Below are 19,865 nucleotides of genomic sequence, written 5' to 3'. Positions count from 1 at the left end.
CCTAGAAAGAGACAAATGGGGAAAGAAACAGAGAGATAGAGACAGACAAAGAAAGAGACAGACAGAGAAAGGCAGACAGGGAAAGAGACAGACCTTGACAGAAACAAAACTTGAAAGTGACAGACCTGGAAAGAGACAGACCTGGAAAGAGACAGACCAGAAAGAAACAGACCTGGAAAGAGACAGACGGGGAAACAGACAGAGAGACAGACAAAAACAGACGGGGAAAGAGACAGACGGGGAAAGAGACAGATGGGGAAAGAGACTGACCAGGAAAGAGACAGACCTTGAAAGAAACAGACCTGGAAAGAAACAGACCTGGAAAGAGACAGACGGGGAAACAGACAGACAGAGAGACAGACAAAAACAGATGGGGAAAGAGACAGACTGGGAAAGAGACAGATGGGGAAGAGACAGCCCTTGAAAGAGACAGACCTGGAAAGAGACAGACGGGAAAAGAGACAGACGGGGAAAGAGACAGACGGGGAAAGAGACAGACGGGGAAAGAGACAGACAGAGAGACAGACAAAAACAGACGGGGAAAGAGACAGATGGGGAAAGAGACAGCCCTGGAGAGAGACAGCCCTTGAAAGAGACAGACCTGGAAAGAGACAGACGGGGAAAGAGACAGACCTGGAAAGAGACAGACGGGGAAAGAGACAGATAGACAGCCCTGGAGAGAGACAGCCCTTGAAAGAAACAGACCTGGAAAGAGACAGACGGGGAAAGAGACAGACAGAGAGACAGACAAAAACAGACGGGGAAAGAGACAGATGGGGAAAGAGACAGCCCTGGAGAGAGACAGCCCTTGAAAGAGACAGACCTGGGAAGAGACAGACGGGGAAAGAGACAGACGGGGAAAGAGACATATAGCGAAACAAACAGATGGGGAAAGAGACAGAAGTGGAAAGAGACAGACCTAGAAAGAGACAGACCTAGAAAGAGACAGACCTGAAAAGAGACAGACCTGAAAAGAGACAGACAGGGAAAGAGACAGACGGGGAAAAAGACAGACCTGGTAAGAGACAGACCTGGAAAGAGACAGACCTGGAAAGAGACAGACCTGGAAAGAGACAGATGGGGAAAGAGAGAGACAGACAGACACAGAGATAGAGAGAGACATAGAGAGACAGACAGACACAGATAGAGAGACAGACACAGAGACACAGAGATAGAGACAGATAGACTGATACAAAAATACAGACAGAGAGGTAGAAACGGACAGAGACATAGACACAGACAGACAGGGAAAGAGACAGACAGACAGAGACACAGAGACTGATAGAGAGACAGAGAGACAGTTACTATCCTGGGCAACGCCTGGGTACTACAGCTAGTATATACAGTGCCTACAAGTAGTCTTCAACCCCCTACAGATTTAGCAGGTTTGATAAGATGCAAATAAGTTAGAGCCTGCAAACTTCAAACAAGAGCAGGATTTATTAACAGATGCATAAATCTTACAAACCAACAAGTTATGTTGCTCAGTTAAATTTTAATACATTTTCAACAAAAAAGTGTGGGTCAATTATTATTCAACCCCTTGGTTTAATATTTTGTGGAATAACCCTTGTTTGCAATTACAGCTAATAATCGTCTTTTATAAGACCTGATCAGGCCGGCACAAGTCTCTGGAGTTATCTTGGCCCACTGCTCCATGCAGATCTTCTCCAAGTTATCTAGGTTCTTTGGGTGTCTCATGTGGACTTTAATCTTGAGCTCCTTCCACAAGTTTTCAATTGGGTTAAGGTCAGGAGACTGACTAGGCCACTGCAACACCTTGATTTTTTTCCCTCTTGAACCAGGCCTTGGTTTTCTTGGCTGTGTGCTTTGGGTCGTTGTCTTGTTGGAAGATGAAATGACGACCCATCTTAAGATCCTTGATGGAGGAGCGGAGGTTCTTGACCAAAATCTCCAGGTAGGCCGTGCTATCCATCTTCCCATGGATGCGGATCAGATGGCCAGGCCCCTTGGCTGAAAAACAGCCCCACAGCATGATGCTGCCACCACCATGCTTGACTGTAGGGATGGTATTCTTGAGGTCGTATGCAGTGCCATCCAGTCTCCAAACGTCACGTGTGTGGTTGGCACCAAAGATCTCGATCTTGGTCTCATCAGACCAGAGAACCTTGAACCAGTCTGTCTCAGAGTCCTCCAAGTGATCATGAGCAAACTGTAGACGAGCCTTGACAAGACGCTTTGAAAGTAAAGGTACCTTACGGGCTCGTCTGCAACGGAGACCATTGCGGTGGAGTACGTTACTTATGGTATTGACTGAAACCAATGTCCCCACTGCCATGAGATCTTCCCGGAGCTCCTTCCTTGTTGTCCTTGGGTTAGCCTTGACTCTTCAGACAAGCCTGGCCTCGGCACGGGAGGAAACGTTCAAAGGCTGTCCAGACCGTGGAAGGCTAACAGTAGTTCCACTTCCGGATGATGCTCCCAACAGTGGAGACAGGTAGGCCCAACTCCTTGGAAAGGGTTTTGTACCCCTTGCCAGCCTTGTGACCCTCCACGATCTTGTCTCTGATGGCCTTGGAATGCTCCTTTGTCTTTCCCATGTTGACCAAGTATGAGTGCTGTTCACAAGTTTGGGGAGGGTCTTAATTAGTCAGAAAAGGCTGGAAAAAGAGATAATTAATCCAAACATGTGAAGCTCATTGTTCTTTGTGCCTGAAATACTTCTTAATACTTTAGGGGAACCAAACAGAATTCTTGTGGTTTGAGGGGTTGAAAAATAAATGACCCTCTGAATAAACTTTTCACAATTTAAAAAAAAAAATAAAAAAAGAAATAACATTCTTTTTTGCTGCAGTGCATTTCACACTTCCAGGCTGATCTACAGTCCAAATGTCACAATGCCAAGTTAATTCCGAATGTGTAAACCTGCTAAATCTGCAGGGGGTTGAATACTACTTGTAGGCACTGTGTGTGTATATATATATATATATATAGCTGTAGTACCCAGGCGTTGCCCGGGATAGTAACTGTATATGTATATATATACAGTATATATATGTGTATATATATATATATATATATATATATACATATATATATATATATATACACTGTATATATATATATATATATATATATATATATATAATACACATATATATATATACTGTATATATATACATATACAGTTACTATCCCGGGCAACGCCTGGGTACTACAGCTAGTATATATATATATATATATATATATATATATATATAGTACTCAATATATAGTTGTATAAAAAGAGCTAATTTAAAAAAATGACGTAGCGCTCCGTGGTATTTTTGATTCTCAGCACAGATAAAGTGGACGACTACGGGCTGCCACCCCCATCTGCCTGGCTTTACCTACCTGGCAATGAAAATACAGGGATGCCCATTAATTCTTTTTTAATTATTTAAAAAAAATAAATAATTAAATAAATGCGTGGGCTCCCGACGTATTTTGATCGCCAGTCAGGTAAAGCCAGGCAGCTGGGGGCTGGGATTCTCGGCAGCCCGCAGCCACCCCTGGAAATGGCGCATTGTTTCTTAGCGCCATTTCTAGGCGCTTTACCCTGGTCGACCAGTGGCGCTGGCACGCTGGGTAATAAAGGGGTTAATACCAGCTTTGTATTCTCAGATGGTACTAAGCCCGAAATCATGGTGTCACGCCAAATTAGACACAACCACCATGAATTTCTAGTAAACAGTAAAAAAACACAACACAAGAAAATTTTTTTTTATTAGAAATAAAACAAAAAAAAACACTTAGAGACTCCATCTTTATTATAGTAGCTCTGCTACATTGCTCTCTATAGAGCAGGAACAGCCTGACAGTGAGGGGATGATTGCACTTGCGTCTCGCATGGGCATCACCCTGCATGGTCTGACAATGTCCGGACAGGAGCGCATCAGCTGCATGGAAATAGACGCAGCTGACCCTCTCCTGTGGGGAGATTATGCGCTGTGATGCAAAACTCGCACAGTGACAATGAAAGTTCAGTTACCAGGACCTTCGATGATGTCATAGTCATGTGACCAGGTGACCAGTCTGTAAGCCAATCAACATTCACACCAGACGGTCACATGCTATGACATCATTGAAGGTCCTGTAAGCCACTGCTGGTTACCGGTGGGACAGCAATGATCGGCCTCAGAAGCAGGAGCGGCCGGGAATCTGCAGGACGCGTCGCGGGACTTGTAAGTGTAATGACAATGTTTTTTAATAATGTGCTTTTTTTTTTTTTTACAGCCCATGGACCTGATCTGGACCCAATCCGTAACACGACCTTCCCAGGAAAGCTCGTGGTCGGGATCGTGTACACATTTACAGATCGGGATCGCCCATCCCTACTATTGAGGTCAACATTAATGCTTAAAAAGCACAATAAAATACAAACGTGTGTTGCAGAGGTAATAAAGCACAATTAACATAACCACATTGTATAGAGAAATTGACAGTGGTCAAGAAAATCCTCAAAACATGTGAAAATAATTACACATGCGTTTATAAATGTGTTAATGTAAAACTGTAAGGCATAAATCGCCGGAGTCAGATAATGCTATTACCAGACCCTCAAAATAACCGCACGGTATGCAGGAATTGACATTTGTCCAAAATCCTCAAAACATATGCAAATAATTATACATGTATATATTAATGCATAAATATAAGGGCCCAGGAGTCAAAAAAATGGTGATATGACTCAATGGTTATATGACCCTAAATATAAAAAGGCAATAAGCTATAATACACAGTGAGTCAGTAGTTCATATAATAAATAAGTCCCAATCAGCAATCACATAGTATAAAGAGGAATTGGCAATGGTCCAACATCCTCAAAAATTAGAAATCCTGGCAAGGCACTACTTTCATTGACAGCCGTCAGATTCAAGCATGAACATATGAAAAAAAATTCCACTGCCAATAGGGATAAGCAACAATACCCTTTAATGAATTGGAATTATCTCACCCATCCATGAAAGGTTATACGGGTAAAGCCAACAAATTCTCGGTGTACATGGGGTTGTCCACGGAGGTGCTCCTCAGGCCTAAACATCCCTCCCTTAAAGGTACAACTGGACCTTACCCTATATACACCAAAAGGCTCCCGCCCTGACAAAGACGCTCCACATCTCTCCCAGTAGCCTGCCCCTATATATCTTTCTGTGTCTCTTCCCAGAAAGAGTACCCTAGAACTCCGATAATTGATCGAGTGCCGAGTATGCTCGCTCAACACTAGTTATATCCTCTTTTGGTCTGCTCTGCGAACCAAACACTTGCACTCAATAAGCCAGCAGATAATACAAATACACAGATTCCATCTGAAATGCACTAGTGTGATTCATGCTTGATTTTCACTGACTAATGCAATGGAAAGTTTGAGAAACCTTAATGAGTTTTGTTTTGCAAATTACAAAAAAGATGACAAACAGATTTGTAAAACAGACACAGGTGAAAGTTGTTCCATTTTTGAAAAATAGATAAAGATGTCTTATTATATCAACAAGAAGAATTTCGGAACTTTTACCACCTTTAATTTTAACCAAAATCTAAACAAATCCATTGGGAAAGACTGACATTTTCAGGTAGAAAAATCAAAATAAAGTTCTAAAATAATGTGGTTGTATAAATCTGCACACCCTTAAACTAATATTTTGCTGAAGTTCCCTTTGAATTAATGGCAGCCTTTTGGGTGGGAGTCTATCAGCATGGCACATCTAGAATTGGTAATCTTTCTCCACTCCTTCTTGCAGTAGCTCCAAATGTCTTAGGGCGGCTTTGCAAACTACGACATCGCAGGTGCGATGTCCGTGGGGTCAAATGGAAAGTGACGCACATCCAGCGTCACTTGCGATGTCGTAGTGTGTAAATCCTAGATGATACGATGAACGAGGGCAAAAGCGTCGTTATCGTATCATCGGTGCAGGCTCCGATATTTCCATAATGCCGGTGCCGCGACAGGTATGATGTAGTTCCTCGTTCCTGCAGCAGCACACATCGCTGTGTGTGAAGCCGCAGGAACGAGGAACATCTCCTTACCTGCCGCCAGCGCTATACGGAAGGAAGGAGGTGGGCGGGATGTTTACATCCTGCTCATCTCCGCCCCTCCGTCGCCATTGGCCGCCTGCTGTGTGACGTCGCTGTGACGCCGCACGACCCGCCCCCTTAGGAAGGAGGCGGGTCGCCGGCCAGAGCGACGGTCGCAGGGCAGGTGAGTTCATGTGAAGCTGGCGTAGCGATAATTATCGCTAAGCCAGCTATCACAAGATATCGTACCTGCGACAGGGGCGGGGACTATCGCGTGTGACATCGCAGCATCGGCTTGCGATGTCGCAACGTGCAAAGCCCGCCTTAGACTGTGAGGGAATTTCCTGTGTACAGCACTCTTGTCAGGTCACCCACAGATTTTCATTTGGATTCTGGCTGAGCTCTGGTTGGACCATTTCAAAATGTTGATTTTCTTCTTGCATAACCATTCTTTTAATGATTTGAAGGTATGGGTCATAATTTGCAGCTTTTTAGCAGAGACCTGTAGGTTTGGTTACAAAATTGATGGATATTTTGAACTGTTCATAATTCCTTCTACCTTGACTAAAGCCCCACTTGCACCTGCCAAAAAATAGCCATAAAACATGCCTCCAACATGCTTCACTGTGGGTTTGGTGTTCTTTTGGTGATGTGCTGTGTTGGCTATGTGCAAAACATACCTTTTGTAATGATGGACAAAAAGTTCAAACTTGGTTTTACCAGACCATAACACGTTTTCCCACATACTTTTGCATATTTGATTATAGGCTTTGGTAAAAAAAAAAGCTATTGTTGAATGTTTTTCTCTGTAAGGAAGGGCCTCTGTTTTTCCACTCTACCCCACAGGCTAGATATATGAAGCATATGGAAGATAGCTAACACATACAGTACACAACTAGCAATCCCCAGAAATTCCTGCAGCTCCTGTGATGTTGCCATTGGGCTTTTGGCAGTCCACCGGACCAATTTCCTTTTTAACTTTCCATCAATTTTTGAGGGACATTGAGTTCTAGGTATTTTCACAGTGCAAAATTTAAGCCACTTTTGATGATGTCTTCACACTGTTCCATCTTATATATAATGCTTTGAAAAAATGTTGTACCCTTGTCTCCTGTCTGATAACTTTCAACAATGAGATCCCTTGGCTGTGTTGTAAGTTATTTATGGACCATGGGTTTTGCTGTAAAATACATCCAATAGAATGTCAGGAAAATACTATTAGAACAGCTGAAGTTTACATTGGGTTAATCAGGACCCCTGTAAATGATTTAAGCTGTTTACTGACTACTAGAGGTGAGCAAATCCGAGGTTCGGTGTTCGTACCAAACACAGACTTTACAAAAAATAGAGTTTTGTTTCAGAGTTTGGGTTCTTTATGTACTCTGACCACTCTCGCGAACATCGCTGTGCTCGGGTACGCACGGTGCTCAGCCCAGTGTGAGCCTCTTGCAGTGTTTGAATACCTCGTACTGGGGGTAACAACAGGGTGATCGGATGTAGTGTGCACCAAACAAAAAATGGAAAAACCCCGCACACTCGCCACCAGAAGTGATCTGTTTATGACTGGCTGCATTTGGGTTCAGGTCAAGTCCTGGTCCCAAACTGAACTTTATCTAAAGTCTGGCTGAAAATGCTGAACCGAATTTCCACGAGACCCCTCATCTCTATTGACTACTATTATGAGTGTAAATGTGATGGGCTAATTCTGAACACAACCATATCCCCCAATTATGGATTACGAGCATAATTGGTTCCGGGAGTGTGCAATTAAACCAATTTACTCTTATATCAAAGCAAATTTTCCCATAGGAAATAATTGAAACGCAGACAATTTGTTCCACTACCCAAAAATATTTACAATTTATACAAAACAAAACTTTTACAGTAAAACAAAATAATGTCCTGCATTCATATAAAATTATTACAGTACAATAATACAAAATACTGTACAGTACAGTATAACACATAAAATAAATTAAACTGCACGTTCGCTTACAATAGAATTGTTGGTGTGCGGGAGGTACTATAGAGAGAAAAAAAATGATGTATAGTACACTAAAAAACACACCTCAAATCTATTCTCCCCAAAATAAGGGCAGAACTAAGCCAAATGTGGGGTAGAAATACTGCACAGGCAGATTACAGTGTAAGCAATAGCAGAAAGAAAGTGCAGTACTGTATCCAGAAATGCAAATGGATAGACCTTCTATATAGTATATACTGTATTGTACAATGGTATCCAGTACATATGTACAGAAAGCTACCTCCAGAGCAGGTCAGAGCGTGGTGAAAGGATAGAGCCAGACGTGTGCACGGTGAGTATTTGCTCTTCTTGCAAATCATTGCTCTTAAACCAAGTTACAAATTTGTAAAAAGCTTTACTTGTCTTGCAAAATGCTCTCAAACCAAGTTACTCTTAATCCAATGTTCCACTGTATAGTATTAATTTTGTATTTTCTGTTCATCTTTTATAACATTAGGCTTTAGATTTATATTCCTTTTTGATATGTTTGTTTTTTTCTTTAAAAATTGCTTGAAGAAATAATTAAAAAAAATAGCATATTTAAAGAAAAAAAAAATCTCTCTCTTACCTCTGTAATACTGGTTTTGGATGATTCTCTTTGATTTGAGTTATCACCTTCTGAAGCTTTCACTTGACTGTTGTCTTCATAAAAAAGCAGAGGTGAGGTTTCAATCTGATTGAGAGAAAACATGGTATAAAATAACCAAATAGTTTGTGCTAAGTATTTAGATATACATTTAATTAAGCTTCCTTTATTTCAGGTAAACAGTTTTTCACCATCATTCAAACATTCGTTCCCTGGGACATTTTTCCTTTCAAAGCTATGTCTCATCACATGTAGTAAAGATGAGTAAATTTATTTTGGTGGAATTGAATTCTCAAATTTTACATAAATGTGTGCTCCCCAGAATACAGATTTTTTTACAATATGTGTGGCGCCCCTGAGGCTTCCGTCGCCACAGATATTGCACCTCAGCCAGAGGTGTGGTATCCCATCCTGGGTAAGAATGAGGTCATATGCCGGTCCATAGACTAAAACTTACACACACCAATTGGTAGGCATACACTGGGTCAGGGATAGTGGTAGCCACCCCCATAGATGTATTCATGGGGCCGTAAGTCCCATTTCTGGTCCAAAAATTGTGGGTCCTAGTCAGTGGGTGTGTGGGAGGAGTCAGAAAGTGTGAGTAGATAAGGGAACCAGGAAGTTCAAGTTCAGTCAGTCAGGCAGTGAGGGAGAAGGAGTGAGGAGGTGGGCTGTCAGGAAAGGAAGAGAAAGTGACAGAACGGAGCTCCTGGTGGAGATTCTGGGGTCTAGTTAGGCCCAGGTGACACCTAAAGAAGGAAAAGAAAGGATTCCAGGACCACAGAAGGGCATATTGGCTCGTGGCCTGTTCCACAGGAAGATCGGGTGGAGGGATCTGGCTGCATTCGGGGACGGTCCCCAGACAGAGGGAAGAAAGACAATTCCTCATAAAGTAACACCGAAGGCCGAGGGTGGTTGCAAGCACCCCGGGCCACAACCCACCACAGATCCCCGGTGAAGGGAGCAAGATACAACTGCGGTTAGCTCCCTTTGTACAGGCCCTGTGGTGGAGGCCGAGACCAGTTCAACAAATAGAGTCAAGGCTAAGAAGACAGTCAGGAGAGAGACACAGGAAGGGTGCATCGGTATTGACCTCTGAACTACCCGGGATCGGCGGAGGTCCCTGACAGTGGATCCCAGCCTACTGCCGGGCAACTGCTTTTGTCAACACCTGGAAACAGTGAGTAAAAGACCTAAATTGCAAGCCCTGTGTCGTCTGATTCATTCTGCTCCTCGTCCACAAACACCATAGACTTTACCAAGCACCAAAGGTTGCCCCGGGGTACCCGCTCTACCTGTGGAGAGCAAGAAACACCTTAGCTGCCATAACATCAGCCCCGGAGGTCCCTTCCAGCAGCTGCGGCTCCATAGCTGCAAATTACGACAGGTGGCGTCACGAATCTTATATAAACTTTAACACTATCATCTCCCCCAATACCGCCGCAGTAACTGACCCCACCAGGGTCACGGAATCAGGCCCCGCCACCGCTGACTACCCCGGACTAGTCCGGCCCGACACCGAGTCACCTAAGGCCCTGGGGTGGGCGAGTCATATGCACCACAGAAGTTCAGCAATATAGTGGGCAGCTGTGGCCGCCATATTACTGACTTTAGTAATAAAAGGAGCAGACAAGCACCAATGTTATATACATAGAAAAATATATATCTGTGCTGAAGTACATGCACGGAGACAATAGAAAGGGTCCGGCAAGACAATTGAACAGTAACCTAAAAGAAAATTGTACACAGAGAACCATAGTAAAATTAAAAATGTAAAGCTCTATTACACTCTGAAAAATTACATAATAATTTAAAGGTATTGATTAAAAAAGTGGGAAACCATCAGGTGGCACCACAGCATAGGTAATATATAAAGCAGGATTTATCATATTTTTCAAATTATGAGGTTCACATTTTTCCCCAAAAAATTGGGGGGGAGGGAAATGAAGGTACATCTTATAAGCCGAATATAGCTTATCAGTGAGAGCGCAGGGGAGGCCTTTCTCCTGCACCGTGTAGTATATGTGTAGACTACCTGCGCTTCAGCGACGGGAGTCCGCTCCCCGGCTTTGTATATGTCGGAGGAGGCCGTTTGCCCGCAAATACTGGCCCGTGGGATCTCTCTGCCTGTGCGGTGGCTTTCTATCCCCCTCGGTGGGCTGTTGTCTTCAGTCGGGACTTGGGTGGGAAAGGACCTATAGTCCAGACTGCAATCAGTCAATTAACTCAGTCCAGTGGCTTCTGGAACTCGTTTCAGGGTCTGAGTACCCCCCTGCGTGCTCTGGTTTCCGAGTCGGTTCCCCGGGTCGGTACCGGCGGGCCACTACCCTGTCCCGGTCCACCACGGTTCCACCGAGCCGTCTTCCTGGCTCCTGCAGGCTAGGCCACCATCTGCCTCCTAGCCAAGGTACCAGGGCTCCGACCCCGGCACCTGTCAGTCTGTCACAGGCCTATACTACAGGCCTGACCTCCTCCACTGCACTCTCAAACTGAACTACTCCTCTCTAACTGAACTACTCCTCTCAGACTGAACTGTCTGTTATTTTTCCTGCCTCAGGCACTCTAAACTCCTCGGTGGGCATGGCCTACCGCCTGGCTCCACCCCCCCGGTGTATCCATCAAGCACTGCGGGAGGTGACTAGGGTTTATGGTTTGGCTGGTGTTACCTTGTGAGGGACTGGTGTTGTGCGGGGCGCTATCGGTGACTACCTGGCTAGTCCAGGGCGTCACACTCCCCCTTGGTTAACTACAGACCATCTGCGGGCTGTCCGACCACCACCGTTTATTTTTCTGAACTGAAAAAGATAAAAACGGTGAACAAGCATACTAACATATTTACAATTATGAAAGCTTTTGTTTCTTCCCTTGACGGGAGGCATTTTGCTTAAATGTTGCAAACATATAAAAAACATTTTTATTAACCGGGAACGGGACGGGACCGGCTCCTTTCAATTGCCCACCAAAGCAAACCTGAACCTTGATGCTGCCTCTAAAACCAGGTCAGCACCCCTTTTCCCCAGTCCAGGAATTGGGTTCGGGTCCGGGTGTTGCCCATACGGACCGGGTACAAAGTTCCATACTCGGCAGTCTCTCAGAGGCCCCACGTCTAAGGGACCCCTGACCCGGAGGGTAGTCACCGGTTGCAATTGTGACAGGACCCCGGCCTCCTCTGCCGCAGGCCCTTCCTCCAACCAGCCTCCCCATGGCTGAAGGACCTGAAAGGTTGGTCCGGGATTATTTACAAGTCTGCTGCCGGCGCAGCTTCCTCGGCAACTTTCCCACAGTCCACCACAGGGCAGCATGGGTCCCCAATGCCACATTCACTCACGGTGACACTGTCCAGAAAGACCCCGTCTTCCACTGCCTGCAGTGCGGGTACGGTAAACCGGGCTCTGTAACGGGAACTGTCCTTGCTCCAGCTTAACTAGCTTACCGTCCTCCACCAGGGGGCTCCTACCCCTGATGGCGCCCTCTGGAACTCCAACCGCAGCAGTGTTCAACAAGTCGGGCAGCTTTTCTTTCCCTTCCACCCAGTGTGCTGGATGGCGTCTCCCGGGGAACTTGGGGACGTTCAACAAAAGGACAAGAGTCTATTTTAGCAAGAGCAGGTGCTGTACTTAAAACTTTTCAACTTTTTTAACTTTCAACTTCGGGGGTTAACTTACAGCTGCGGCTACCATTGCAGGGGACCATACTGCACCATCTTCGGATGGGTTATCGGGCTCCCCTTCCAGGTGCAATAGATCCCTGGACTATGGACCTCCATCGGGAATGGCGGCGGGGCAGTGTAAATGGTACCTCTTCTTCCATGAGTTGCGCTACTCCGGGCTCACTTGTCACGGTACTGGCGGGCTCCAGCTCCCAGCTGATGAGGGACGACATGGGGGTTTGCGTGGCTTTATTGTGGCGCGGCACTGCGGCCGAGACCCTCTGTTCACGGGCCCACACCACGGCAACCATTCTCCGGACCTCCGCTTTCCAGTCGAGCACCTGTTGCAAGGATTGCGCTCTTACCCGGATGCAGATTCGGCCCAGCTCCCACTCCAACCAGGCAGCGGTTCCTGTGGGGAGCTCGTTCGGGTTGCGGTCTTCCAGATCAAAAGCCACTCCACCTCTGCCGCTTCAGTGTCCCGCCACTCCGGTGATGGGCACCGCTCCGCTCGCCTCCCTGAATGCCGACATCCTCCATCCGCTCCCCCTTGGTCTTTTTGCGACACTCCCTTCTCCGGCCGATCAGTTTAGCTTTCCGACCGCACGCTTTGCTGCACGGCCGTGTTCCCAGGGGGCGGGGCTTCGGCTTTTCGCGCCCTTTCTGCGGGGAAGAAGACTCTGGCGGGAATCTTCACGCCAAAAGATGGTGGCAAGATGGCGGATTCTGCAAATTTCGCAACGGATCACCGCTGAGTTCACTTCAAGGCGCACTTCACTAGGTAAGTGAAAAGGTAAGTATCCTGTTCGTGATGCCAGAAGAGTCGATGTGTACCACCCCGTGCTCGGCTACCGCCGAGCTGCTCGGATCCAGGCTCGCTAGTGGGTAGCTCGAGCGCCTCCGGACCCGGCGTCACTTCGCTCTGAAAAGGTGCTGACGCTACTTAGGGGGGTGGTAGGTAGGTGTACGGCCGTAGCCGTGTTTGAGTTTGTGACGCCACCCACGGGATGTGGTTAAGGTGTAGATACCAACGCTGCAGTTATGGGACACCCGGGGGAGATGGTTATGAAGCAAGATGTTAACCCCTCCGTGGGCAGGGATGATGGCCCCGGGACCCATTGGGGAGAGTAGCTGGGCGGTGCAGGGCAGTGCGTGGCCGGGTGGCACTGTTGTACTCACTGTTATTGACACACACAAGTCTCTGGTAAACAAAGTTGATGGTGGTCGGTGCCCGCAGCCGGCTGCGTCTGGTCCCCCACCTGGTTAGGTGGTCTTGGCCTTTCTCCTGCACCGTGTAGTGTGTGTAGACTGCCTGTGCTTCAGCGACAGGAGTCCACTCCCTGGCTTTGTATATGTCGGAGGAGCCCGTTTGCCCGCAGACGCTGGCCCGTGGGATCTCTCTGCCTGTGCAGTGGCTTTCTATCACGTGTAAGTGTCGTAGGAGCCCATTTGCCCGCAGGCGCTGGCCCTTTGGATCTCTTGCCTTTGGCGGTGGCACTTATCCGGGATGGTTGGGCTGTTGCCGTTAATCGGGACTTGGGTGGGAATAAACCCCTGACATTCGGCTATCAGGGCGGCTTCTAGCCTAGTCGGGGTCTGAGTACTCTGCCTGATGCTTGGCTCCAATCGGCTCCCCAGTTCGGCACCGGCGGGCCACCGCCCGACCCCGGTCCTACGGTTCCACCGACCGCTCACCAACTCCTGCAGACGGCCACCACTGTCTGCCTTCCTTGCTGGAGGTGCCTGGGCTCCGACCCAGACACCTAGACAGTCTGTGGCAGGCCTGGTCCCAGGTCTGCCTGTGCAGTCTTTACTCCTCTCCTCTCCACGCTCTCACTCTCTTTCACTGACTCTCTGACTGACTGTTTTCTCGCCTCGAGGACTGTGAACTCCTCGGTGGGCGGAGTTAACCGCCTGGCTCCGCCCCACCTGGTGTGGACATCAGACCCTGGAGGGTGGCAACAAGGATTTTTGTTTGACTGTTGTCACCTGTCCGGGGAAGGGGTGTGTGTGGTGTTGTGTCTGTGACTACCTGGCTAGTCCAGGGCGTCACATCACCAGAGAAGGATCTCTGCTAATGTGATTAAGGGGGAAATTAGAACATAAACTTAATCTCAGCAATGGAGATGCAAAATAAATACTACATATTGCTCAGCTCTGCAACCACTATTCCATGATGTGGCATGTTTAATATGCTCATACTGGTGAAAAGATCTCTTTAAATATCTAACTACTCATTTTTTTCAGATTTTTGGGTCATTTTATTAATAATTGTCAAGAGGCCATTAATTACCTCACTGTAGAATCTGTCTCCCTCATTGCTGATGACAAGCAGGGTTACTTGTTTTCTACTTTCCTGAATGAGACTGACTATATCTTCATGTTCCAGTCCCTCTACACTCTGTCCATTCACTCCCAATAGGCGGTCTCCTTCACGCATCCCGGCAACTTCTGCTGGAAGTCCTGGGTCCAACTCACGCAGAAACTGACCTGCAAAAAAGCAGGATAATTCATTTAAGTTTGTAGTAAAATATTATAACGTCTACATACTTTGGCCACAATTCAAGACCGGTGATCTTCATGCAGGAAGAAAACTTTGAAAAATAAGAAGTCAATCAATATTTCACTGGACACAAGACAATTTCAAAATTTTGACAACACTTAGTTTCATAGAATATTTTTATCCCATCACATGAAGGCAAGGTTAATAATATAACTTTTCTTACAGAATCTCCAGTTTTACTCAACTTGGTTGATGCAGAAATGAGTACACCCCACATTAAGAACTACTACAGCTAATATTTTATATAACAAGTTGGTGACATATTGAAACTTCTATCCTTTTCCGGTTACAACATTTTGCAAAACTTTTTTCATGCATGTACAATATGGCTATATTCTGGTATATATGGCCCCATCCTGGTATGTATACCGCCATCATGGCCCCATCCTGGTATATATGTCCCCATCATGGCCCATCCTGGTATATATGGCCTCATCCTGGTATATATGTCTCCATCATGGCCCATCCTGGTATATGTCCACATCATGGCTATATAATGGTGTATGACCCCAATCATGGCTTTCTCCTGGAATATATGTCCCCATCCTAATATATATGTCCCCATAATGGCCCATACTGGTCATTTTTTTTATAAAATGAAAAAAGAGGGGTAGTTTTATTTATTTACTTATTTTAAATAACTATTTTTAGAGATCTTAAACCTGCGACTTTTTTTGCAATTACAACACTTTGCAAAATTTTTTTCATACATGTACAAAGATGGCAGGCATGCATCTGTCGCGCCCCGGGGCAGCCGGGCTGCTCGGATCCGGCCGGTCCGTGGCTTGAGGGGTACCAGATCCAGGGGCACCGTCGACCAGTTTTAAATGAAAGAAAAAAAAAAGAAATAAAATAAAAAATCCAACTACGCCACTCGCGGTTTGCGGCCAGGGATGATAGGGCCGCCGCTGCGGGTTCTCACTGGGGATGATGGATAGGGCAGCGTGGATGGTGGAGCCCTCCGCAAGCAGGGCTTTTCCCAGGAGTAGGTAAGGGGTTAACGTGGAGGCGCGCGGCAATAAGTCAGTCCAAACAGAAAGGGCAGTTTGATGGTATTTACTCACTGGTTCGACGCACTGAGACGTACTGGATTCCAGGTTCGCCAGAGTCCTGATGACTGTGTCTGCCAACCTGGTGCCACTGTCCACCTGTGCACTCCTGTGTATGTGGGTCCTCCCTGGCGTGGAGCACTTGGAGGTCCTCCTGGTGTCTGGGTCCTGCCGCAGGCAGCTTGGACTATTTAAGGGAATTTGTTGCGGTCCCTCTTTGTTGCTGATGCCTTGGACATTAGTGGTGGCAGATGAGTCCTGAAAACCCACCCATCTGGCAGAATTAACGGATGGCTTGAAGACCTTGTCTGTTCTGGGATCTGCACCCCGTGCGTGCAAAAGTACTGTGAGCCCTGGATGTCCACTCCACAGGATCCCTCTGTCCTTGGAGCTTGCTCTCTCTCGCTCTGCAGCTACTTTCCTTCTCTGAGTGGCTGTTCTTACCACTCAGGTCTTTGCAGTCTCTTTACTACCACTCCGCTGACTTTCTTACTCCTCACTTTCCTTTCTGTGTCTCAAGAGTCTCTGGTCTATCTTGACACCCTTCCTCTTTCACTGTATACTGCCGACTGACTGCTCACCAACACTTCCTAGGTCACTTTCTCCTCCCCCAAGTCTGGTCTCTTCTTCCCAGTTGGCTGTCTGTTTTCTCACAGTGCCAGCCTTGTCATCTGGCTAAGTGAGGCTCCCAGTCGGGTATAGAGAGTGTATATGTCCTCCTGGTGTGCTGGTGTGTGTTTAATGACTGGCACAGTCATGTAGGACCCGAGCTGTTACCTTAATTGTTACCTTGTTTTTATGACACCTGGTTACCGCAGGGGCGTCACACATCCATCTATGGTATGTATTTCTAATCACACCATCTAAGGCTAAGTTCTAACTAGTGTACCGCACTTTTTGAACCCAATGGGTGTAAGACAATTTTTATCTACCTTACGAGGTTTCTGAAAAACTAAACTACGAATCAAAAATCTTGATAAAGTATGGGATTTTTTTAGAAGAAAAAAGGCTACTATTTTGTTTAATTTTTTTACGATGGCAACCACTGTATAATATAGATAAATATTTATTTTACAATTTTTTTTATTTGACCAAATTCCTGGCTAAATGTAGTTACAAAGACCTTTTTTGTACATCTTCACTGTTATTTTTATTGTATTGTTAATGCTTATATTTTTAATTGTTAGGTAATTTTGTGACCTTTTTATCACTATTTTATTGGCCCCACATTCACTCTCTTTATTGAATTGTTCTTCATCTGTACAATTCCGCTTTGCAGGAATCATTTCCCTACCAGAATACCAATTTTTGTATATCTAGGACGACATGAATCAGCGCTTAAAATTGTATTCCCAGACATTTCTTTGTGACAAGTATGCATTTTTATGATATTTTTTTTGCCCTTTTTCAAATTACAAAACCAAATAAAAGAAAAGTGAAGAAAAGAATTTTGATTGAAATAATCAATACGGTATTAGCATACCTTATTGATGATTTCATTAAAATATGCTAATGTTGGAATATTTCCATATAGTTGTTATGTTATTGATTTCTCTGTTTGTTGCTATTTTGTCCTACGGTAATTGTATGTGTAATTTTAGAATTTAAAATCATATGTATGTCCCCCCAGCAATGTTTTTAAATCACTCTTTAGCCATTTTATGTTTATATTATGCGTAAGAAGGATGTCAACCCGAATTAACGTCTTCTCCAATGGGACTTTCCTCGCCTTTGGATTATGCAATACTATAATGTGATTTTAATGGATGATTATTTAATTGTATATTTTTTATTGAAGAGATAGATCCGTTGCCTTTTAGATACTGAAACACTTACTTCCTATTGAGTTATCTTCACTTGGGTTTTTCTTCACCATGGGAAGGATTCTGCAATCACCACCACTGTTGTTTTTCAAGGATGGCCAGGCCTTTTTAAGTTCCGAGGCTCACCAGTGCTATCTTTTTTTGCAGGATGTACCAAACTGTTGATTTAGCCAATCCTGATAATTGTGATGGATTTCTTTTATTTTTTTAGCCTAATGATGGTCTCATTCTCTTCCATTGATAGCTCATTGACCACAAATTGTGGGTTAACAGCAACCACTTCCAAAGACAAATGCCACACCTGGAATCAGCTCCAGAATCTTTACCTCCTTAATTGATAGGTGTAACGCCTGCCTGGATCTACAGACTCAGATGGGCTGTAACGGGGAGGCTAGAGGGAAGCCACTCACCAAGTAGGACCCCCAGAACCCTGAAACCCTTTAACCCCTATACAGGGATTTGGAATTACACAGGGAACTGGAGATCACTACCTGTGGAAGGCTGCAGTCCGATGAGAGTAGTAGTCAGGCAGGGTCAAACCAGGAATAGCGGAACAGGGACAGAATCGGCAGGCAGTGACGTAGTCAGCAAACGTAGCAGAGGTCAGATCCGGGTCGGGCAGCAAGGTACAAAAACAGTAGGCAGAAGAGTAGTCAAAACACGCAGAAGTCAACACAGGAATCACCAACAGAATAGGACATAACAGGAGCCAGGAAAATCAGAACTATATCTGGCAGTAATCATGTGACAGGAGGGGAAATAAGAAGGGTGTGATGTCTTCCCATTGGCTGTAGCTGAACGCTGGCAACTTAAGCTGGAAGACACATGCCACCCACAGTCAGCCAGCGGTACTGCAGATCCCAAGCTAACCCAGCCCAGTGGATGATCAGAGCCTGCACCCACTGGTGCCGCTGGCATCGACTTCTCTCCCATCACCAGCACCATCCACGGCAGGAACACGGCGTCGCCTGGCGATCGGAGCAGAAGTCGCTGGAGCAGACTCCGGCGGTGACGTAACAATAGGTTTATGAGGGAATAGCTCGTGTATCCTATTTTAAGAGATATTGAGATAATTGTTCAATTACTTTTGGTCCCTTGAAAAAGAGGCAGCTATGTATTAAAGAGCTGTAATTCCTAAACCTTTACTCCAATTAGGATGTGAATACCCTTAAATTAAAGCTGAGATTCTGCACAGTAAGCCGCATATTGATTATATAACTATATCTTGAATGTGTTTTGGTAAACAGCTAAAGTGCCAAAACTTGTGTTACTGTACAAATATTTCTGGAAACAAAGGCAAATTGGACATAATTTCACACAAAATTCCAAAAATGGACTGGACTTGACACCTTCAATTTAATACTTGTGCACACCCTTTGAAATAAATAACTGAAATCAATCACTTTCTTTAACCATCAACAAGCTTCTTACACCTGTCAACTTGAATTTTGGACCATTCTTTTTTTAAAACAACCCAAAGAAAGAGAAAATAGAAGCACAAAGTAAAAATATTCAATTTTATTATTAAATAATTAAAATGTAAACAAATAGGGAAGAAACCCCAAAAACATTATACAGAAAAACAGGAAAGAAAAAAGAAAAACAGGCGGACACCTGACATATAATTAAATAGGTGAAAAAGATTTTGATCATGTAAGTATATATACTATACTTACATAATCAAAATCTTTTTCACCTATTATATTTTTACAATTTGGGCTTATATTTTGACACTAGGCACTACATTGCAACCCAAAATCCTTTGGTAGTCTTCAGCTTTCATGGTGCATTGCACACAGTCAAGACAATCCCAAACATCTTTGAACCTTCACCATATTAGACTGTAAGTACTCTGTTCTTTCTTTGTAGGCATCATTCTGTTTTCAGTAAACAGTAGAATGATGTCCTTTACCAAAAAGCTCTACGTTGGTCTCATCTGTCCAAAAGATGCTTTCTCAGAAGAATTTTGGCTTACTCATGTACAATTTGGCAAACTGCAGGCTATGTTTTTTATGTCTGTGTCAGCAGTGGGGTCCTCCTGTGTCTCCCACCATAGTGTTAAATTTAATTTAATTCAAATGTTGACAGCTGGTTCATGCTGACACTGATGAACCCTGAGCCTTCACGAGAGCCTGAATTTCAACTTGATTGGGGCGG

The 19,865-nt window shown here is 45.0% G+C and overlaps 1 protein-coding gene across 1 annotated transcript in view; it reads right to left on the bottom strand.

Moving 5' to 3' along the window:
- The window catches only part of NHERF4 (NHERF family PDZ scaffold protein 4), a 131,586-nt gene that overhangs the window by 9,143 nt on the left and 102,578 nt on the right, over positions 1 to 19,865 (bottom strand). Inside the window, exons 8-9 of the mRNA XM_075327664.1 lie at positions 14,567 to 14,763; positions 8,607 to 8,711 (exon numbers count right to left, since the gene is read on the bottom strand). Coding sequence (XP_075183779.1) covers positions 8,607 to 8,711; positions 14,567 to 14,763 — 302 coding nt within the window. The remainder of the gene's footprint in view (positions 1 to 8,606; positions 8,712 to 14,566; positions 14,764 to 19,865) is intronic.

This window comes from Anomaloglossus baeobatrachus, chromosome 11, assembly GCF_048569485.1.
Source record: "Anomaloglossus baeobatrachus isolate aAnoBae1 chromosome 11, aAnoBae1.hap1, whole genome shotgun sequence".
Taxonomy (NCBI): Eukaryota; Metazoa; Chordata; class Amphibia; order Anura; family Aromobatidae; genus Anomaloglossus; species Anomaloglossus baeobatrachus.
This window is presented reverse-complemented; position numbering and strand designations above follow the sequence as displayed.